At 39.5% G+C, this 23,858-nt stretch overlaps 1 protein-coding gene across 8 annotated transcripts in view; it reads right to left on the bottom strand.

Moving 5' to 3' along the window:
* Positions 1-23,858, bottom strand: part of KDM4C (lysine demethylase 4C) — a 410,759-nt gene that overhangs the window by 181,662 nt on the left and 205,239 nt on the right. For all 8 annotated transcript variants that reach the window (XR_005366745.1, XM_038552332.1, XM_038552335.1 and 5 more), the window contains 3 exons: positions 10,593-10,786; positions 7,068-7,306; positions 4,572-4,885 (listed from right to left, as the gene is read on the bottom strand). Coding sequence is in view for 7 of the 8 variants with exons in the window: in XM_038552332.1 (XP_038408260.1) it covers positions 4,572-4,885; positions 7,068-7,306; positions 10,593-10,786 (747 nt within the window). In the remaining variant the exon portion in view is untranslated. The remainder of the gene's footprint in view (positions 1-4,571; positions 4,886-7,067; positions 7,307-10,592; positions 10,787-23,858) is intronic.

The raw sequence follows: 23,858 nt of genomic DNA, 5'->3' as shown, positions 1-23,858 counted from the left end.
CCAAGGGTATATGAAAAACCACATATACCCTGACATCTTCAGATAACATCTACTTATAAGCTCTCTTGCCCATGCAATCAGAAACAGAGAAAAAGAGATGGAAGGAGGGAGATGCTCAGAGAAAGAGTCTGAAACTAATGGATCTGCATCAATAATTGACTAGGGAATAAAGGAGTCTCAGAAATGTCCTTGGTAAGCTGAAAAAGCAGTGGCTAGAAGTAGAAAAACTACACCAGCTTCGGACACCAAAACAGGATTATGAGAAAATGTGTGACAACATTCTCATCAAAGCTGGGATTAAGGAAAGGATGTCAAAGAACACAGAATGAGGGGAACCTGGGTGGCTCAGTCAGTTCAATGTCTGACTCTTGATTTCTGCTCATGACCTCAGAGTCATGAGATCAAGCCCCGTATTAGGCTCTGTACTGGGCATGGAGATTCTTTCTCTCTCTCATTCTCTTTCTCTCTCTCTCCCCACACCAGCTCTTCCCAGGCCCCCTGCTCTTAAAAAAGAAAAAAGTAATACCGGATGAGATTTATCTGTGGTTCATACTAGCTAAAATAATTTTTTTAAGATTTTATTTATTTATTTGAGGGAGAGAGACAGAGATAGCAACAGAGATAGTGAGAGAAAGCACAAGCAGAGAACAGAGGGAGAAGCACACTCCCTGCTGAGCAGGGAGTCCCTGTGGGGCTCAACCCCAGGACCCCAGGATCAGACCTGAGCCAAAGGCAGACGCTCAACCACTGAGCCACCAACACCCTCTACCTAAAAATTAATATGAAATATTTATCAAGTCCTCACTATATGCCACATTGTTCCTTAGAACTGAGCTACAGCAGGAAAAACTACCCCAGGTCTCAGCTTTCAAGAAATGTGCATTACAAAAGAGGAAGGCATAGACAATAAACAATAAGAAGTATGTTTACTAGGTATTATTAAGAAATATGCAGTAGGGGTGCCTGGGAGCGCTATCCATTGAACCTCTGACTCTTGGTTTCAGCTCAGGTCTGATCTCAGGGTGGTGAAATGGAGCCCTGCTTCGGGCTCTGCACTCAGTGTGAAATCTGCTAGATCCCCTCTTCCTCTCCTTCTGCCCCTCCCACTCATGTGTGCAAACACAAGTTCTCTCTCTCTCTCTCTCAAATAAATCAATCTTAGAAGAAGAAAAGAAAAGAAAAAAAAGAAAAGAAAAGAAAAAGAGAGAGAGAAAGGAAAAGAAAGAAAGATGCAATAAAGAAAAAAGGGTTGAACAAAAGAATGGAAAGAGATGGGAGGGAGCTATTTTACACGGGGTCATCAGAGAAGGCCTTTCTGACAAGGAGACATTTGAATCTTGAGTGCACTGAGGGAGCTGTCTGGGCTCAGAGAAGGATTTAGGGCAACAAGAACAGCATGTAAGGTGTGAACATAATCAGTGTATTGCAGGAAGAACATGGAGCCCAGTTATAGACAGACACTGTTCAAAAAATAGTATTTCTTGGGAAGTCTGACTGAAGTGTTATACGCATAGACACAGCATTACATTTCATACTAAGAAACACTGGTCAAAACCACATGAGAACAAAGTGGGTCTGTACTGCTCTGAAGGGCTGCCTGACAGCACAGTGTGAGAAGAGAGTATCACACAGCTGATTCTGTGAAGGAGCAAACCAAGTCACTTGGGCCTCCATAGTAGCTGGGAGCATTTGCTCAGTGAAATGATAAGGTTGGAATAACCTGGTAGCTCAGCGGTTAAACCCATCTGCCTTCGGCTTAGGGCATGATCCTGGAGTCCCAGGATTGAGTATCTCATCAGGCTTCCTGCATGGAGCCTGCTTCTCCCTCTGCCCATGTCTCTGCCTCTCTCTCTGTGTCTCTCATGAATAAATGACTAAAAATCTTAAAAAAAAAAAAAAAAGGTTAGGATGAAAGTTAAAGGCACCGAAGGTAGAATCACCAACACGCCAACACTGAAAACAAGGAAAGAGAAAAGTTACTTTGGGTTCCATTCTAATTTAAAGAATGTGAGTAAATGTAATTTAAACAGGCATTTGACTCATTCACCATTCCACAAAGAAACCCAGTATCTGCTTAGCTGCGCTTAATCCCCATGTGAAATTAAGTTGTAAATTTTGCTTATTATTATGTGAAAACTATTTTCAAATTTCCCTTAGCAACCATTTCAAATAAATTAGATCATATTTTATTTTTCTATTTCTCTTATGTTTTTGATAAATATTTAATAGTTCAGTAGGATACACAATGATGCATAAAATGGTAAAAGTTATTGGGTCAAATTAGCAAATTATCTATATTTTATTTGATATTTTAAAACTAGTATGACTATCCCCAGATTTCTTCATCTAATATCCCTTGTAACTCAAACATGTGACAATGCCTGTGGTGAGATGAAATATGCAAGAAATGGGTCTGTCCAGTGACCAGCTCAATTTGTCAGCTCCAACAACTGATACTCTTCTTGTGTCCTCAAATTCTCTCATCCAGTTGTATAGGTCAACAAAGGGCCATGAATTCTGACACTACTACACACAATCGGAGCTTGCCTGGTCCATTCACAATCTTACGATTAAAGCAACAGTTTATACTGAAAGCATATAATATAGGGACGCCTGGGTGGCTCAATGGTTGAGCGTCTGCCTTCAGCTCAGGTCATGATCCCAGATCCTGAGACCCTGTATCGGGACCCCTATGAGGAGCCTGCTTCTCTCTCTGCCTATGTTTCTGCCTCTCTCTCTCTGTCTCTCATGAATAAATAAATAAAATCTTAAATATATATATAAATGAAAGCATATAAATGAACAAGAACATATGAGAACAGGGAGGCCCTCTGTAAAGAGTTGGAATGGAGTGCCTGGCAATCAAGAGGGGTCTTGAGTTTTCTGAGAGGCAAAACGCTTGTTTCTGGCAGCAGGTGGGACCAGAAAGGTCAACCTGGTCCTAGAATCAGAGCTCAAGAGGAGACAAGGGAAAAAAAGACCAGGTGAGTAAAACTAGAGCCTGTGGGAAGCCTGCAACCCAGAGGTCTAAGTGATGGCAGGAGGCAGTCAGAGCTGCATGTGAATCATTTCCAGTATGGTTAATATTACAGGTAAGAGAATCATTCTATAATCAATGTCAGTATCCCTGTGATATCCTACTACAGTTTTCCAAAAGGTACCACTGGGGGGAAATGGGGACACCAGATCTTTCTGTATTATCTCTTACAACTGCATATGAATCTATAATTATAACAAAACTAAAAGACAACCTACAGAATGGGAGAAGATATTTGCAAATGATGTGTCAGATAAAGGGCTAGTTTCCAAGATCTATAAAGAACTTATTAAACTCAACACCAAAGAAACAAACAACCCAATCATGAAATGGGCAAAAGACATGAAGAGAAATCTCACAGAGGAAGACATAGACATGGCCAACACGCACATGAGAAAATGCTCTGCATCACTTGCCATCAGGGAAATACAAATCAAAACCACAATGAGATACTACCTCACACCAGTGAGAATGGGGAAAATTAACAAGGCAGGAAACAACAAATGTTGGAGAGGATGCGGAGAAAAGGGAACCCTCTTACACTGTTGGTGGGAATGTGAACTGGTGCAGCCACTCTGGAAAACTGTGTGGAGGTTCCTCAAAGAGTTAAAAATAGACCTGCCCTACGACCCAGCAATTGCACTGCTGGGGATTTACCCCAAAGATGCAGATGCAATGAAACGCCGACACCTGCACCCCAATGTTTCTAGCAGCAATGGCCACAATAGCCAAACTGTGGAAGGAGCCTCGGTGTCCATCGAAAGATGAATGGATAAAGAAGATGTGGTTTATGTATACAATGGAATATTACTCAGCCATTAGAAATGACAAATACCCACCATTTGCTTCAACGTGGATGGAACTGGAGGGTATTATGCTGAGTGAAATAAGTCAATCGGAGAAGGACAAACATTATATGGTCTCATTCATTTGGGGAATATAAATAATAGTGAAAGGGAATAGAAGGGAAGGGAGAAGAAATGGGTAGGAAATATCAGAAAGGGAGATAGAACATGAAGACTCCTAATTCTGGGAAACAAACTAGGGGTGGTGGAAGGGGAGGAGGGCGGGGGATGGGGGAGAATGGGTGACAGGCACTGAGGGGGGCACTTGACAGGATGAGCACTGGGTGTTATTCTGTATGTTGGCAAACTGAATACCAATAAAAAATAAATCTATAAAAAAAATTTTAAAAAAGAAAGTCATCAAAAATAAGAAATATGTAAGTATGTACATGACAATTAAAATTAAGAAACAAAAAAAATAAAACCAAAGTTCAGTTTTAGGAAAAGGTAAAGAGAACAAAAATTAAACTACAGCACGTAGCCAAAAATTCCATACTACCTGAATTATCACCATGTGAGCCCAAAGTCACAAAAGGCTTACCTCCCAGTCATCAAAAGAAGTATGACTCAGACCTGTTAATGTGAAAGGTTATTTCTACCCTATAGCAAGATTTAGATGCACAGCATGGTCTTCCAGAAAGTACTCTCACCACACAATAAATATAGTAAAAACAGACATTGCCACATACTCCAGGGAGTTCGAGGCCATTTCTCTCCCCACTGGAGATCGCTGGGATTTCCCCAAGTTCAAGGCCACTCCTGCGGCTCTCCACATCACTCTCTTCTCCCTCTGTCAACACACTGTTAGTTTCTGCCACTGAGGAGCACGACTCAGGTGACTTTGGCCATGGAAGCTTGGGTGGGTCTGGTTCCTTAGATGTCACATGGCCACTAGATAGGGAATCACCAGCTTCACTGGGATGTGAAGGTAGGATTATACCACAGGCTTGGTTATCCTTAGTTTCTATTTCTTCTGTTATAGATGTGCTTAAGCAACTGTTTCCTGAGGAGTGAAACAAAAGGCTGTTAACAAATCTTACATTGCATGATTACTCAATTAGAATTCTCAATTAAATTTCTATCTTTCAACTTATTCTCTAAACTCCCACAGACATGAGTGGGAAAGTCACCATGGCACCACAGAGCCTTCATAGTTATTACCGTGAGATCTCAGAGTTTGGTAAAGAATATACTTACCGACAAAATGAGTTTAAAAAGGGATTATGCTTTGACCAATGTCAAAAGCCAATGCTATAGTAATAATTACCCAAAGCAACAGCAATTTGAAATCTAAAAATAGGCATTATATTCCAATACATGATGCTAAGAGCTTCTACTAATGAAACATTTGGCTCAGAGAACATATGGAAAGAACATATACAAGGGTGTGCAGATCCCAGTAAGAAGTATGTCCCACACTAAGCCTGCACCATAGGCTGATGGAATATAAAAGGAAATGACACAGCGAGCACGTACCCTCACTGCCATCTCTGGGCACCCTTCCCCTCCCTTACAAACAGTTGTGGGCATCATCTCACCTACCGTACACTAGCTCTGGTGCTGAACACAGCCCAGTTCTGTGCCTAAGTCTCCTGCCAGGTCTCAAACCCTGGAGGTCAAAATATAAGGAACCATGTGGCAAAGGAACTAATAAAACTGGGTTTCCCTGGCCCAAATTACCCAGTAATCCATCAAGTATCTAATTAAATCCAGTGTGATTAAAGACTACAGTAAGGGTCTATTTGAAAAAAATCTAGAAGGGCCTGGGAGGCTCAGTCAGTTGAGCATCTGCCTTCTGCTTAGGTCATGATCCTGGAGTCCTGGGATCCAGCCCCACATCAGGCTCCCTGCTTGCAGGCTCCCTGAGCTTCTCCCTCTCTCTCTGCCCCCTCTCATGCTCTTTCTTTCACTCTATGTATCTCAAGTAAATAAAATCTTTTTTAAAAAATCCATATATATAGCACAACTGTGTTCTCTGCACTGCTTGCTACTTCTTTCTCTACCTTCTCCACCTTGCAATTTTCTATTAATTCATCACAAATTAATTCAGGTGTCACCTAGTCCAGCAAACCTTGCCAGGCCAGCCTCTGGTCTTCCTGTAGTCTTTCCTTGGTATAACAGCAATACCCTAGGACATACATCTCTATTATGGTACTTATCACACTGGATTGTAATTGCATGTTTGTCTAGCTCTCCAATACAGTATGAACTGACTAAAAAGAAAGTCTATTATTTAAACTATTTAAACACAGATGGTTGAAGGGCAAAAAGCAGTGAAAACGGAGACACAAGAGAGAATCAAAACAGGACTATGATAAGGACTTTTTCTTTTACTCTAAGAATAAGAGTAAAAAGAAAGTAGGGACAAGACCTACCCTACATCTTTTAAAAGGATCACTCCTACTGCCCTATGGAGAAGTGACAAGCATGAATAGAAGGTAGACACCGGAAGAACAGAAAAGAAGCAGTTTCTGCAACAGTCCAGTCAAGAGATAATGGAACTTTGAACAAGGAAGGAATAAGGGATGGATGGTCAGATTTGGGGGAGTCCCACAGTTGAAAGATAGACAGATGAGCAGGATGAGAAATTATCAATTAGCTCAATTAGTAAAAGAACAAAAATTCCAACAAATATTAAAGAGGTAAAGCATTACAGTAGTTTCAGAAAAATCTACTATAAAAGGGAAGAAAGCAAAGTAGTTGAGACTGAAAGTGATGACTTCAGAGAAATGGCCAGGGGACCATACACACCATTTCAAAAACTGAATGATTCTTGTTATTCTTTTTTAAAATCTTAATATTTATTTTCTTCTTAAAATTAAGTTGAAAGCTAAAAACCTGCAAAGAATTATCTATAATTGGTTTTTACTATTCCATGTGAATTTAAGAGAAACTTTCCAAGAATGTATTGTGCATTATAAATTCAGTTGCACCCCCCTCAAAAATTTTTTTCATTTCAGCATTTTTTAATTAAATCAAATAGGTACTGCTGGCTGTCTCATCATTCCATCACACATAGCAGTGATCCAATATTCACTTGGCCTTCTATTTCCTCATAGCATTAGATGCTTTACTGATTAAGCTATGTAGAAAGGTAAGATACCTATCCTAGAACACAGATTTAAGGCATCAGATCATCAACCATCTCAATACTTAAATGTGAAACCTAACATTCAGTTTCTCACCTGGGAGTTTGATATTATCTGATGAATTCTGATCTGGCTGCTTCCTGCTAGGAGAAGCTGCTTCTTCTGAAGGTGCTTCTGTGTTCCCCATCCTCACTGCTTTTTCTGGTTTTTCACTGACCTTGAGATCATCTGGGTCTGTGTCAGGGGAGAGGCTCTGTGCCCCCTCGACTGCAGGTGACACCTCTTCATCCTCCTCATTCTTAAGTCTCTTAGAATGAGAACCAGTGCACTGGAAACTATTAACACAGATTTAAGAGAAACTGTGGTGAGAGCAGAATGCTTGCAGTGGACAAGATAAAACATATACCAATACAAATGCTATTTTCATTTACTAAAAGAAGGGAAAAAACTGATAGCTTTTTAAGCATTATGCAAAAATAATCTTCATAAATAATAATTTTAGAATTGAAATCTTAGTGGTTTTAATAACAATTCACTAAAAATGAAAATTAAAACAACTGTAAATAATTGATTATTAAACATTATTGGGGAAATATCGTTGCTAAAATTGTAATAACAATATTAAAATCAGTTTGAAAATAAAGGGAAAATAATGACATGGGGGATAATAAAGTCATTAAATAGTTTTAGGTAATAAAGAAAGGAAAAGGAAAAGAGGAGATCTCTATAAGCTGTTATTAAAATCTCAGTAGATTATTTACATCCTAAGGTGAACTAGTGGCCATACACTTTCCTGAGTTTCATATAATTCTGAAGTACACATGAAAATCATTAAAATTAAATGCCAAATCATCATTAGCCAAAGAAATTAAGAGAGAAAGCAGGTTAACTATATGTATTTAGCATCTTATATCTACTTCTTATTTTCAGAGTGGACACCATTTTAATTTTTTTCTTCTCAGTATTTTCCAGAAAGTCACTTGATGGCTTTGTTGTCGATGCCTTTTGCATAAGACACATTTCAAACACTATCATTTAAAAAGAATTACAACTCAAATCTAAGCAACATGTATTTCCATGTCCACACACGCCTCACTAGGCACTACAGGAAGTCAGGGAGGGCAGGGTTTTGAAATGAAGGGGTAGCCAAGGATAACCTATGTAAATTAGCTTTCCCTGCTACTGGCAGTACTGATACCATCATCACCATTATCACTTTTACTGAAAACCCATGCATTGGCCATGCTGGAAATCTTCATATTATAAATAGCACAGTACATGTCAAATAAGATGCCTGGGACACCTGGATGGCTCAGTGGTTGAGCATCTGCCTTTGGCTCAGGTCATGATCCCAGGATGGAGTCCCATATTAGGTTCCCCACAGGGAGCCTGCTTCTCCCTCTGCCTATGTTTCTGCCCCTCTCTCTCTCTCTCTCTCTCTCTCTCATGAATAAATAAATAAAATCTTTTAAAAAATAAAATAAAATACGATGGCTGATATCTCTTTGACATTTCAGTGAATCACTCACTTCATTGGATTTCCTGGATAGAGTATTATTTAAGGGAGAGCAGCAATGCCAAGCCACAAGGCTGAGCATAATCAATGAGTGCCCCTTACCATGATGATTGCTTTCTAACTGGATGAGCAAAGTCCATCAATTATTTTAACCTACTAAAAGGCATTTCAAATCTGCTCAATGTCATAGATCTGTTCTTTATCAACCTAAAAGGACCACGGTAGTTAGTAACTAGGAGACCAGTTCATTCACCTAATTAAAGTGTTGTGTTTTCTGTCCACTAAAGAACAAGTCTCAAGATGTTCTACTGGGCTTTCTTCTGAACTCAGATTGACTACTGCCTTCTCCCACTGGGTAGCCTTTCTGGCATTGATTCTCTAAATCAGTATTTCCCAAACTTTTTTTTAATACAACCAACCCATTATATGTTATACATTTTAGAGAGTGACATGACACACTCATACATACATGCTCACATGTCAGGAATTAATACCCTTACCACAGAGGACTAAAATACTTTTTATTCCATTTTGCTTCCTAAATTAAAAATGCTGTTTCTAACCTACTAAATTGACTTGAAAACTAACAGTTTTAAAATCACAGCTGTAAACTGTAAGGTAAAATAAGAACACTTGAGTTTTAGTTCTGCTACTAATCCTGTGCCTCAGGTATATCTCTTAGAAAATGCAGAAATCTGACTCCATGTTCTTAAGTTTCCTCCACTCACTACCATTCTTAAATAGCAGAAAATAAACACTAAATAAGAAAATAAGCATCAGAAGTGTGGGCACTTCTGATTTAAAATTACAGTTATTTATTTAATGGCAAAAAAAAAAAAACTAGAAAGGAGCTATAGACCTATATATGGGGGATTAAATACATGCAGTCATTAGGTGTCATGCTGTAACAAATCATTTAATTACATGAAAAACACTCATAAAACTTGTCATCAAAGGGTTAACAGAGCATGGCCCCAATTTTGGAAACATATATTCTACAATATAGTAAATACATATGTAAATGATATCTACCAAATGTTAACACTGGTTATCTCTGGATTGTGACGTTATGCGTGATTTGGGATTCCTTCACTATTCTTTTCCTTACTTTACAAATATTCTCCAATGCCAAATATTACTTTTACAATCTGAAAGAAAAACAATGAGTAATATTGGCAAATAAAAGTATATTATAAACCTAGAAAATATAAGAGCCTAAAAAGGTTGCCTAAGGACCTGAGCAACAGAACACACACTCCATTCAATGGGTTTTAAAATAGCAAGATGCCCAAAGATGACCTAAAAGCTTTTGAAATGGCCCTGGACACAAAAATGGAATACAGAATAAAGTTCACATGGACAGGGGATCCCTGGGTGGCTCAGCAGTTTAGCACCTGCCTTCAGCCCAGGGCGTGATCCTGGAGTCCCAGGATCAAGTCCTACATCGGGCTCCCTGCATGGAGCCTGCTTCTCTCTCTGCCTATGTCTCTGCCTTGCTCTCTCTCTCTCTCTCTCTCTTTCTCTCTCTCTGTCTCTCATGAATAAATAAATAAAATCTTAAAAAAAAAAGTTCACACGGACAACCATGTCAAATATCACGTGCTCTGCTTCACATCTCATTAAAGAATAAAACCATATGTATAAAATGTAGCAAAATATAGGCATCCCAATGAGTAAAGTATCTCAAATGTTTGACAAATGAGGAAGAAAACAACTAAAGTCAGAAAATCAGTAGCAAAATGAGAAAGTTTGACATCAAGTTACTGAAGTTTATAAAAATATGGAGATGAATAGAACACAATAATACGACCTTACTGTACATTAGTGTAAGGGGTGTAGGAGGCTCCAGGACTCTTCTATTTGCCACATACAGCATGTCAGGAATATTCTCAAGCACATTATACACCCCTTCCTATATTTTATTTATTATACTTCTTAAGAATTATAAATACTTTGCCTAAAATTTTCAATAAGATATTAAGTAAATTTATGATGAAAAAAAACAGGAAAAAGCAAATAAATAGTTTTTGAGACCATCACATTCAATGACCCATTTTCATTGAGTAAGTACAACAAGTGCAATGGGGTGGGAAAGAAATCATTACCTCCTGGATGCTTTTCTTACTTTCCTCCTCCTCTGTAGCCATGCTTTCACTTCAGGTGTGGATTCTGGAGTAGGCTTTGTATGATCAATGGTATATATATCCTTTCCTTGCTTCCAAAGCTGATATCTGTCTGGCTGAAATTTCCTCACAAAGATATCCATTGAGATTTTCACCATGTCTTTCCTGCAGGTGCACTGAAAAGCAAAACAGGGTTGGAGTGCTTTAAACATTGTACCAACTACATAAGTCAGACTGAGTCATGTTTGTATGTACCATACATGAATACTCACTACATACCTGAGGATAATGTTTTATACTTTCAAATATGCAGTGAGTGATAAATTCAATTTTTTCTGAATGGAGGTGACAATCTATACATTCATGTTTACAAATGATAAAATAAGATGACACATGCTGAGTGAAGTAAGTCAATCGGAGAAGGACAAACAGTGTATTTCTCATTCATTTGGGGAATATAAATAACAGTGAAAGGGAATATAAGGGAAGGGAGAAGAAAAAGACTCCTAACTCGGGGAAATGAACTAGGGGTGGTGGAAGGGGAGGAGGGCGGGGGGTGGGGGTGACTGGGTGACGGGCACTGAGGGGGACACTTGACGGGATGAGCACTGGGTGTTATTCTGTATGTTGGTAAATTGAACACCAATAAAAAATTAATTTATTTAAAAAAAAATAAGATGACATAATGCATTGTACAGTTCATCAAGAACTTGTATCAAAAACAACTAAAAGGAAAGAGCACATTTTTGAAAGCTGCCTGCAACAAAAGGATTGCCCTCTCATCGTATGCGTATCAATGCACTGAATGCTGGAAGGCCTATAAAGCTGAAAACCTAAGTTGCAATGAATAAAAGTAGCCAATGTATATTTGTTTAGAAAAATTCAACCAAAATATATTCTCACAAATTAACCAATAATTAGAACAAATGACTGACTTCTCTTCTATGTCCTATCCATAAGACACCCACCATCATCATTTTAAATACATAACTAAGAAGAAGGAATAGTGTTAAGGGGAGAAATTCAAAGAAAAGATTATTTTAAATCTACTCCAACTTTGATTATCATGAATATATACTCAGCAGTTCCATCTCATAAAACAAGTTTCCTTTAAAGACTTCAACAGCTTAAATTAATGTTTAGGTTGACATTCCATGTAACAAGGCAGATATCATTTAAGACAATCCCTAACACACCTGGTGACAGACTGGTTGACTCAACAACAGCTTTGAAACAGTAAGTCTCTCAAATACACTGGTGATAAAATCATCATCTCCATCCAAATTGATTTCAAAGCCTTTAATAATCTCCAGACTATACTATCTGTAGAGTTCAAATCTTGACAGGTATAAATGCTTTAAAATTTCAGGAAACACCTTACACCCAACCTGACTAAAATAACTTCTTTAACTGCAAACAAACATTCTGTTATCGATGATCCATGATTCTTCCATTCTCCTACATTCATAGTCAACATTTCCCAGTCCTTCCCTTCTCCTCCACTCCTAGAAATTCTGTCATTATCTACAATTAGTTCTTCCTTTAAAATGTCTCCTACTTTAGGTCCTTAGAGCTGTGTCCTTCCATCTTCACTTTCACACACTAAACCCTAGCATTACAAAGCAAACTCATTTCTCTGCTTATAGTCACTCCTAGCACCAATTCATCTTTATAGCTGTCACTTTAATCCCCCTCAAATATAACATATCATTTCTGAGTTCAATAAGCTGTAATCTATGTTGCTCTGCTTTTAGAGGACAATCTAGACTCCTGAGTACAGCATTCAAGGAATCCGAGATTGACTCTGTCAGTGAGATTTCCAAGGTTCTCTCCCTTACAAGTCAACATGAATACTCCTCTTCAACCCAAGGACCATATTCATTAGAGCCCAAATGCACTAGATGCTTCCTTAACTCAGTACTTCTGCTCCTACCACAATGCCTTCCTGCTCATTCTTCTGCTATTACAAAGAAACAAAAAAAAAAAAAATTCATCCTAACCACTATAAATTGTACCAACTATTCCTCTGAATGCAGTACTGTTTACCTACAACTCTGCTTTCTATCATTAGTTAAGTATAGAGAGAGTTCTGTAACGTTTTGCTATAATTATCTTGGCCTGGAATGGAATGTGAGAAATTTTAGGATATTTTGGGTTAAGATGCAATCTTTCCACTGAAGGAATAAACAGAAGTTCAGATTCATCAGCAGAAACTTTCTCATTTTCTTTAAGTGTTACCAATATTTGCATTTATGAAGAAAAGTAAGGGAGTGAACATAGACACAATTAAGTTTCTCTGGCGAGGTAGAATTTTTTTTTTAAAGATTTTATTTATTTATTCATGAGAGAGAAAGAGAGGCAAAGACATAGGCAGAGGGAGAAGCAGGCTCCCCACAAGGAGCCTGATGCAGGACTCAATCCCAAACCCCGGGATCACACCCTAAACTGAAGGCAGAGGCTCAATTCCTGAGCCACTCAGGCATCCCAGCAAGGGAGAATTTTGTCTTACACATCTTACTTCCCCTTCCCCTCTCCCAGAAGTCCTAGATTTTGTAAACATGCAACAAGACCTACCACTCAGCTGATTGCTTGACTCACTAAAAAAGGATTAAGTGTTATCTCCAAAATAAAGTATTCAGAAATAGTAAAAAATACCCAAAATAATGCAAGGAACAATATCAGAGTTGAAAATAGTAAAATTCAGCAGCACAGAGAAATCTATTCTTGTTAGTACTGACAAATAGTAACAATCATCTAAATCCTCAGGAGAGAATGCACTACATAAATTTATTAGTAGGAAAATATGACCTTAACAGTCCCATTTAGAAATAAAGAAACTTGCAAGCTACATATTAATACAAAGAACAATAATAAGTAACAGATAATACTTTCCAAGCAAACTATTTGTGATATCAACTCAAAATACTAATAAGAATGGCTATTTTTGCTACACATATTGGTTAAAAAATGCTAAGTCCAAATTTAAAGAGAATTGTCAGGAGTCTGTATGCATTGAATTCTTCCTTCTTTCACCACCCGAAGACTTAAGAATCATGACTACTGCTCTTGTCTCGCAAGAAGTCAAATTCACACTATTATTTATACTGAAAACCATCAGTCTAATTTAAAGATGACAATGCTTTAAAAATGCAACTTTCTAAGACAGAAAATACTAAGTTAGTTGTCTCAATTGTAGAATTGGAATTGTCACATAACCACAATAAATAAATGATAAAATAAGTTAATACTTAAAATACCCAAACTGAGGTGTTACTTAACATATTTCCTTTGTGACACACAGGATGGTTAATTAGTTATGAAAAAACTACTTTCATGTGCAAATGTCTGATAAGGAAGGCTTCGAAGGTGTGAAAAAATGTGTGAAACAATTCTGCTTTTCAGTCTATTTATATGAATTAAATAATTAGGAAGGAACTAAGAAAAGGATACCTTAGTAGCAACTTGATATGGCTGTTGTGGTTATTATGAGGGTGTTACAGGTTGAATTGTGACCCCTTCAAAAGGTATGGTGAAGTACTTACCCCAAGTATATCAGAATGTGATCCTATTTGGAAACAGAGTTAATGCAAAAGTAATGACTTAAGGTCATACTGGAATAGGGTGGGCCTACTGGATTAACCAATAGCACTGGTATCCTTATCAGAAAAGAAGAAACATAAACACACAAGGGAGAAGGCCATCTGAAGATGAAGGCACAGGTTGGAGTAATATGTCTACAGAACAAAGACTACGGAGGGTTAACTTCCACCACCAGGAAGAGGCTGGTAGGATCTTAGAGGGAGGACAGACCTGCTGGCACCTTGATTTTAGATTTCTAGCATCCATAACTGTGAGACAATACATTTCTGTTGTTTTAAGCCATCCAGTTTGTGGTGCTTTGTTTCAGCAGTTCTCAGAAATGAATACAGCCTTAGAAGACTAATAACAAATTGTTGATACTGGCAAGTGCATTACTGCTGTAACAAATGCCTAAAAAATGTGGAAGTAGCTTTGGAGAAGAAAAGAGTAAAGAAACTTTCCATCATCATAAGCAATACATACACTGTCATGAATAGAATGGTTGCTAGACATGTGAACTTTGTTATAGGTGCTTTTGGGAAGGTCTTGGATGGAAATGAGGACAATGGTATTGGACACTGGTGGAAAGGTGATCCCTCTTACAAAGTGGCAGAATTATGTTCTTCTGTTGGGTGGCAGGTAAAACTTGTAAATGATGAGCTTAAATATGTAGTTGAGGATACTTCCAAGGGAAGTATGGAAAGTGCAGCCTTGTTTTCTTTGCTGTTTATCATAAAATAGGAGAGGGAAGTAATAAACTGATAAAGGAACTGCTAAGCAAAAAGGAAAACCTCAGCCTATCCACATAAGCATGGTCTGGAGACCGGGCCAATGGTTTGTGGGACAAATACCTGCTATGGAGATTCAGCATGTGAATTATAGATCACCTCAATCATCTCAGTGGAAGCCAGGACTAGAGATGTGGTTATCCTGGAGAGAAATATGGAGGGCTTCCCGGTCTGATGGCTTGGAGAGCCATGATTGTGCAGAAAGCCAACACAGTTTTCAAGATTTTTATACCAGCAAAAATTCTGCTAGCTTGGACTGAAAGGGCTAATAGAGACAGAATAAAATGAAGAATGACTCTAAGGGCAAAGTCACCAAACTAAGGACTGAACTAATAGGATTTTCTCAGGCTGTCAGAGCAGCCTTAACAAATTAATATACTGGGGGTACAGAAAGATGCTATCACACATTTTTTATAAGATACATAATTGAGGGATTAAATCAATCAGAAAACACATTCATGTTAAGTTCTTCTAAAGAATAAAAACCCCACAAAAATTGCTATCTATTCTAAGGTATAAAAGATACTATGCAAATCATTCCTTTAAATATATTAAAGTATTCCTTTAAAATTCTATCTGGGATTGTATCTTAGAAAATTAGGTAAAGAGGGAGGGGCAAGATGGCGGAAGAGTAGGGTCTCCAAATCACCTGTCTCCACCAAATTACCTAGAAAACCTGCAAATTATCCTGAAAATCTATGAATTCGGCCTGAGAATTAAAGAGAGAACACCTGGAATGCAACAGTGAGAAGAATTCGCGCTTCTATCAAGGTAGGAAGACGGGGAGAAAAAAGAAATAAAGGAACAAAAGGCCTCCAAGGGGGAGGGGCCCCACGAGGGGCCGGGCTGAGGCCGGGGCGAGTGTCCCCAGGACAGGAGAGCCCCGTCCCGGAGGAGCAGGAGCTGCACCGACCTTCCCGGGGTAAAGGGGCTCGCAGGGAGTTGGAGCAGGACCCAGGAGGGCGAGGATGGCCTCGGGCTCCCCGGGACACTAACAGCAACTGCGCGCCCAGGAGAGTGCGCCGAGCTCCCTAAGGGCTGCAGCGCGCACCGCGGGACCCGGAGCAGCTCGGAGGGGCTCGGGCGGCGGCTCCGCGGAGGGGGCTGCGCGGCCCCGGGAGCAGCCCGGAGGGGCTCGGGCAGAGGAAGAGGCTCCGTGCGGAGGGGGCTGTGCGGTTCCAGGAGCAGCTCGGAGGGGCTCGGGCGGCGGCTCCGCGGAGGGGGCTGCGCGGCCCGGGAGCGCGAATCCACCAGCGCAGGCCCCGGAGCACAGGGCGCCGGGACACAGCCCAGGATCCGGCCTCCCCCCCGGGACAGGCAGAGGCCGGGAGGGCCCAGGACAGCAAGGAAGCTCCTGCCCCAGCTGAGCAGATCAGGGGCCCCGCCCTGGAGCCTCCAGGCCCTGCAGACCGAGAGCGACGGAGTTCCTGCGGGGGCTGAATCCAGGTTTCCAGAGCTGGCCCCGCCACTAGGGCTGTTGCTCCTGGGGCCTCACGGGGTAAACAACCCCCACTGAGCCCTGCACCAGGCAGGGGCACAGCAGCTCCCCCAAGTGCTAACACCTGAAAATCAGCACAGCAGGCCCCTCCCCCAGAAGACCAGCTAGACTGACTGACAACTTCCAGAGGAAGCCAAGGGACTTAAAGTACACAGAATCAGAAGATACTCCCCCGTGGTTCTTTTTTTTTTTTTTTTTTTTTCTTTTTTTTTGTTCTGTTTTGTTTTGTTTTGCTTTTTAATTTGTTTCCTTCCCCCACCCCCTTTTTTTTCTCCTTTCTTTTTCTTTCTCTTCTTCTTCCTTTTTCTTTTTCGTTTTTTTTTCTTCCTTTTTTTTCTCTTTCTCTTTTCTTTCCTTCTTTCTCTCCTCTCTTTTTCTCCTTTTCCCAATACAACTTGCTTTTGGCCACTCTGCACTGAGCAAAATGACTAGAAGGAAAACCTCACCTCAAAAGAAAGAATCAGAAACAGTCCTCTCTCCCACAGAGTTACAAAATCTGGATTACAATTCAATGTCAGAAAGCCAATTCAGAAGCACTATTATACAGCTACTGGTGGCTCTAGAAAAAAGCATAAAGGACTCAAGAGACTTCATGACTGCAGAATTTAGAGCTAATCAGGCAGAAATTAAAAATCACTTGAATGAGATGCAATCCAAACTAGAAGTCCTAACGACGAGGGTTAACGAGGTGGAAGAACGAGTGAGTGACATAGAAGACAAGTTGATAGCAAAGACGGAAACTGAGGAAAAAAGAGACAAACAATTAAAAGACCATGAAGATAGATTAAGGGAAATAAACGACAGCCTGAGGAAGAAAAACCTACGTTTAATTGGTGTTCCCGAGGGTGCCGAAAGTGACAGAGGGCCAGAATATGTATTTGAACAAATTCTAGCTGAAAACTTTCCTAATCTGGCAAGGGAAACAGGCATTCAGATACAGGAAATAGAGAGATCCCCCCCTAAAATCAATAAAAACCGTTCAACACCTCGACATTTAATAGTGAAGCTTCCAAATTCCAAAGATAAAGAGAAGATCCTTAAAGCAGCAAGAGACAAGAAATCCCTGATTATTATGGGGAGGAGTATTAGGGTAACAGCAGACCTCTCCACAGAGACCTGGCAGGCCAGAAAGGGCTGGCAAAATATATTCAGGGTCCTAAATGAGAAGAACATGCAACCAAGAATACTTTATCCAGCAAGGCTCTCATTCAAAATGGAAGGAGAGATAAAGAGCTTCCAAGACAGGCAGGAACTGAAAGAATATGTGACCTCCAAACCAGCTCTGCAAGAAATTTTAAGGGGGACTCTTAAAATTCCCCTTTAAGAAGAAGTTCAGTGCAACAATCCACAAAAACAAGGACTGAATAGATATCATGATGACACTAAACTCATATCTCTCAATAGTAACTCTGAATGTGAACGGGCTTAATGACCCCATCAAAAGGCGCAGGGTTTCAGACTGGATAAAAAAGCAGGACCCATCTATTTGCTGTCTACAAGAGACTCATTTTAGACAGAAGGACACCTACAGCCTGAAAATAAAAGGTTGGAGAACCATTTACCATTCAAATGGTCCTCAAAAGAAAGCAGGGGTAGCCATCCTTAGATCAGATAAACTAAAATTTACCCCAAAGACTGTAGTGAGAGATGAAGAGGGACACTATATCATACCTAAAGGATCTATTTATTCAACAAGAGGACTTAACAATCCTCAATATATATGCCCCGAGTGTGGGAGCTGCCAAATATATAAATCAATTATTAACCAAAGTGAAGAAATACTTAGATAATAATACACTTATACTTGGGGACTTCAATCTAGCTCTTTCTATACTCGATAGGTCTTCTAAGCACAACATCTCCAAAGAAACGAGAGCTTTAAATGCTACACTGGACCAGATGGATTTCACAGATATCTACAGAACTTTACATCCAAACTCAACTGAATACACATTCTTCTCAAGTGCACATGGAACTTTCTCCAGAATAGACCACATATTGGGTCACAAATCAGGTCTGAACCGATACCAAAAGATTGGGATTGTCCCCTGCATATTCTCAGACCATAATGCCTTGAAATTAGAACTAAATCACAACAAGAAGTTTGGAAGGACCTCAAACACGTGGAGGTTAAGGACCATCCTGCTAAAAGATGAAAGGGTCAACCAGGAAATTAAGGAAGAATTAAAAAGATTCATGGAAACTAATGAGAATGAAGATACAACCGTTCAAAATCTTTGGGACGCAGCAAAAGCAGTCCTAAGGGGGAAATACATCGCAATACAAGCATCCATTCAAAAACTGGAAAGAACTCAAATACAAAAGCTAACCTTACACATAAAGGAGCTAGAGAAAAAACAGCAAATAGATCCTACACCCAAGAGAAGAAGGGAGTTAATAAAGATTCGAGCAGAACTCAACAAAATCAAGACCGGAAGAACTGTGGAACAGATCAACAGAACCAGGAGTTGGTTCTTTGAAAGAATTAATAAGATACATAAACCTTTAGCCAGCCTTATTAAAAAAAAGAGAGATTAGACTCAAATTAATAAAATCATGAATGAGAAAGAAGAGATCACTACCAACACCAAGGAAATACAAACGATTTTAAAAACATATTATGAACAGCTATACGCCAATAAATTAGGCAATCTAGAAGAAATGGACGCATTCCTGGAAAGCCACAAACTACCAAAACTGGAACAGGAAGAAATAGAAAACCTGAACAGGCCAATAACCAGGGAGGAAATTGAAGCAGTCATCAAAAACCTCCCAAGACACAAGAGTCCAGGGCCAGATGGCTTCCCAGGGGAATTCTATCAAACGTTTAAAGAAGAAACCATACCTATTCTCCTAAAGCTGTTTGGAAAGATAGAAAGAGATGGAGTACTTCCAAATTGGTTCTATGAGGCCAGCATCACCTTAATTCCAAAACCAGACAAAGACCCCACCAAAAAGGAGAACTACAGACCAATATCCCTGATGAACATGGATGCAAAAATTCTCAACAAGATACTAGCCAATAGGATCCAACAGTACATTAAGAAAATTATTCACCGGGATCCCTGGGTGGCGCAGCGGTTTGGCGCCTGCCTTTGGCCCGGGGCGCGATCCTGGAGACCCGGGATCGAATCCCACGTCGGGTTCCCGGTGCATGGAGCCTGCTTCTCCCTCTGCCTGTGTCTCTGCCTCTCTCTCTCTCTCTGTGACTATCATAAATAAATAAAAATTAAAAAAAAAAATTATTCACCATGACCAAGTAGGATTTATCCCTGGGACACAAGGCTGGTTCAACACCCGTAAAACAATCAATGTGATTCATCATATCAGCAAGAGAAAAACCAAGAACCATATGATCCTCTCATTAGATGCAGAGAAAGCATTTGACAAAATACAGCATCCATTCCTGATCAAAAATTTCAGAGTGTAGGGATAGAGGGAACATTCCTCGACATCTTAAAAGCCATCTATGAAAAGCCCACAGCAAATATCATTCTCAATGGGGAAGCACTGGGAGCCTTTCCCCTAAAATCAGGAACAAGACAGGGATGTCCACTCTCACCACTGCTATTCAACATAGTACTGGAAGTCCTAGCCTCAGCAATCAGACAACAAAAAGACATTAAAGGCATTCAAATTGGCAAAGAAGAAGTCAAACTCTCCCTCTTCGCCGATGACATGATACTCTACATAGAAAACCCAAAAGTCTCCACCCCAAGATTGCTAGAACTCATACAGCAATTCAGTAGCGTGGCAGGATACAAAATCAATGCCCAGAAATCAGTGGCCTTTCTATACACTAACAATGAGACTGAAGAAAGAGAAATTAAGGAGTCAATCCCACTTACAATTGCACCCAAAAGCATAAGATACCTAGGAATAAACCTAACCAAAGATGTAAAGGATCTATACCCTCAAAACTATAGAACACTTCTGAAAGAAATTGAGGAAGACACAAAGAGATGGAAAAATATTCCATGCTCATGGATTGGCAGAATTAATATTGTGAAAATGTCAATGTTACCCAGGGCAATATACACGTTTAATGCAATCCCTATCAAAATACCATGGACTTTCTTCAGAGAGTTAGAACAAATTATTTTAAGATTTGTGTGGAATCAGAAAAGACCCCGAATAGCCAGGGGAATTTTAAAAAAGAAAACCATATCTGGGGGCATCACAATGCCAGATTTCAGGTTGTACTACAAAGCTGTGGTCATCAAGACAGTGTGGTACTGGCACAAAAACAGACACATAGATCAGTGGAACAGAATAGAGAACCCAGAAGTGGACCCTCAACTTTATGGTCAACTAATATTCGATAAAGGAGGAAAGACTATCCATTGGAAGAAAGACAGTCTCTTCAATAAATGGTGCTGGGAAAATTGGACATCCACATGCAGAAGAATGAAACTAGACCACTCTCTTTCACCATACACAAAGATAAACTCAAAATGTATGAAAGATCTAAATGTGAGACAAGATTCCATCAAAATCCTAGATGAGAACACAGGCAACACCCTTTTTGAACTCAGCCACAGTAACTTCTTGCAAGATACATCCACGAAGGCAAAAGAAACAAAAGCAAAAATGAACTATTGGGACTTCATCAAAATAAGAAGCTTTTGCACAGCAAAGGACACAGTCAACAAAACTCAAAGACAACCTACAGAATGGGAGAAGATATCTGCAAATGACATGTCAGATAAAGGGCTAGTTTCCAAGATCTATAAAGAACTTCTTAAACTCAACACCAAAGAAACAAACAACCCAATCATGAAATGGGCAAAAGACATGAAGAGAAATCTCACAGAGGAAGACATAGACATGGCCAACATGCATATGAGAAAATGCTCTGCATCACTTGCCATCAGGGAAATACAAATCAAAACCACAATGAGATACCACCTCACACCGGTGAGAATGGGGCAAATTAACAAGGCAGGAAACAACAAATGTTGGAGGGTATGCGGAGAAAAGGGAACCCTCTTACACTTTTGGTGGGAATGTGAACTGGTGCAGCCACTCTGGAAAACTGTGTGGAGGTTCCTCAAAGAGTTAAAAATAGACCTGCCCTACGACCCAGCAATTGCACTGCTGGGGATTTACCCCAAAGATACAGATGCAGTGAAACGCCGGGACACCTGCACCCCGATGTTTATAGCAGCAATGGCCACGATAGCCAAACTGTGAAAGGAGCCTCGGTGTCCAACGAAAGATGAATGGATAAAGAAGATGTGGTTTATGTATACAATGGAATATTACTCAGCTATTAGAAATGACAAATACCCACCATTTGCTTCAACGTGGATGGAACTGGAGGGTATTATGCTGAGTGAAGTAAGTCAGTCGGAGAAGGACAAACATTATATGTTCTCATTCATTTGGGGAATATAAATAATAGTGAAAGGGAATATAAGGGAAGGGAAAAGAAATGTGTGGGAAATATCAGAAAGGGAGACAGAACGTAAAGACTGCTAACTCTGGGAAACGAACTAGGGGTGGTAGAAGGGGAGGAGGGCGGGGGGTGGGAGTGAATGGGTGACGGGCACTTGGGGTTATTCTGTATGTTAGTAAATTGAACACCAATAAAAAATTTTAAAAAAAAGAATATAATTTCCCTATGTAAAAAAATAAATAAATAATAAATAAATAAATAAAAATTTAAAAAAAAGAAAATTAGGTAAAGAAAAAAAAATGCTATCAATTTGTTGAGGAACTAGAAGAATACTATGATCCAGCATAGTATGGTACTTAAAAATCTGAATTCAACCCCACAACACTAGCTGTGTAACCTTATTCAAGTTATTGAACCTCTCTGTGCCTCAGTTTCCTCATCTGAAAAACTGAGAATAATGTTAACTACCCCAGGAGGATGATAAAAAGATTAAACTTTTCATACTTGAAAAACATTTACTTAGACTCTTCTAAGTGTGATTATCAGTGCCTACGTACAAAAAAAAAATAGGATAAATCTTACACAAATAGCCTTATACTGGTCTGACCACAAGAAAATAGGGATTCCTAGTATTATTAAATTTTGCCTTACTGAGAAAGTTGAATCAACTGAGGACATAAGAATCAAGCTACCAAGTCTAACAAATGGTCATAAGTGTCAAGGAGAAGAGCACAGTGGTTTTGAAGAATCAAGAGCAATCATGGACTTCTAGTTAACTGAGAGATAATGTAATAAGACTGGGTCTTCATCATAGGTGGAACCAGTGCAGTGCCCATTCAGCTCCTGGCTGGGTCATTTCTGCAGTCACATTGAACTTCTTGGCTTTCCATCTTTAAGAAACTGGGCAGCCCTGGTGGCTCAGCGGTTTACCGCTGCCTTCAACCCAGGGTGTGATCCTGGAGACCTGGGATCAGGTCCCACGTCAGGCTCCCTACATGGAGCCTGCTTCTCCCTCTGCCTGTGTCTCTGCCTCTCTCTCTCTCTCTCTCTCTCATGAATAAATAAATAAAATCTTTAAAAAAAAAATCACGGAACTGAAGGCACAGTTGAAGTCAAGCATTTATGAGAGGAAAAAAAACCTGCCAGGTGCCAAAGGTAGGGTACTGTAGTAGAGTAAGATGGAGGTGGAGGTGGAATTCATGTGACTTCTCCACTGTAACTACAACAAAGGAGAGAACTTCTTTTCATTTTAAGAGCTTGGTATTAGGTGGCTCCATGTATGTAGTTTTAAGAGACATGAGATAATATCCATCGAATCTCAGCATTAAAGGGTAACTTCTGTAAAATAAAAAAAAATATGTTCTCTTCTTTCTCACATACAATATTCCATTGAATGTCAACTATAAAATATCATAGAACAGTGAGAATAAATAATGTTTAAAATTTAAAGAGAATTACTCTCTTTCCTAGAAATTATTAATTTCCCAACAATTATGAAAAGGGCCCAATACATAGGATGAATCAGATTTACTAAATTAGGACAATCAAAAAAGTGGGAAGAAGCCAATGATGGCAAATCTTGTTTTGAAGATTTATTAGTGTCCAAATGAAGTACATATTGTCATTTTCTGCTAACACAGGACTTCTTAGTATATCTTTAAATCTAAGAACAATGTCCTTTGTAAAATAACACTAAGATGTAAAATATTATCCTTTGTCATAATCATTATAAATTGTATTTAACAATAAAAATGACTCACTCCTTTTTCATCTTCCAGGGATCTCATTTGTAGGCATTCAGAATGGCCCAGTGTTTGACATACTGTCATAGGCTGTCCTACAATACGGCCTCTAATATAACTAGTCTGTCCCAAACCCCTGGTAATAGAATTATTTACCTTTTTACCAAGAAAGTTGGGAAAGTGCCAAAATCTGCATGTGGAATGTGGAATGTGGCATGTGGCATGTGGCATGTGGCATGTGCC

This window comes from Canis lupus, chromosome 11, assembly GCF_011100685.1.
Source record: "Canis lupus familiaris isolate Mischka breed German Shepherd chromosome 11, alternate assembly UU_Cfam_GSD_1.0, whole genome shotgun sequence".
In the NCBI taxonomy this organism is placed as follows: Eukaryota; Metazoa; Chordata; class Mammalia; order Carnivora; family Canidae; genus Canis; species Canis lupus.
The sequence above is the reverse complement of the archived record's forward strand: the minus strand, read 5'-3'. Positions and strand labels throughout refer to the sequence as shown.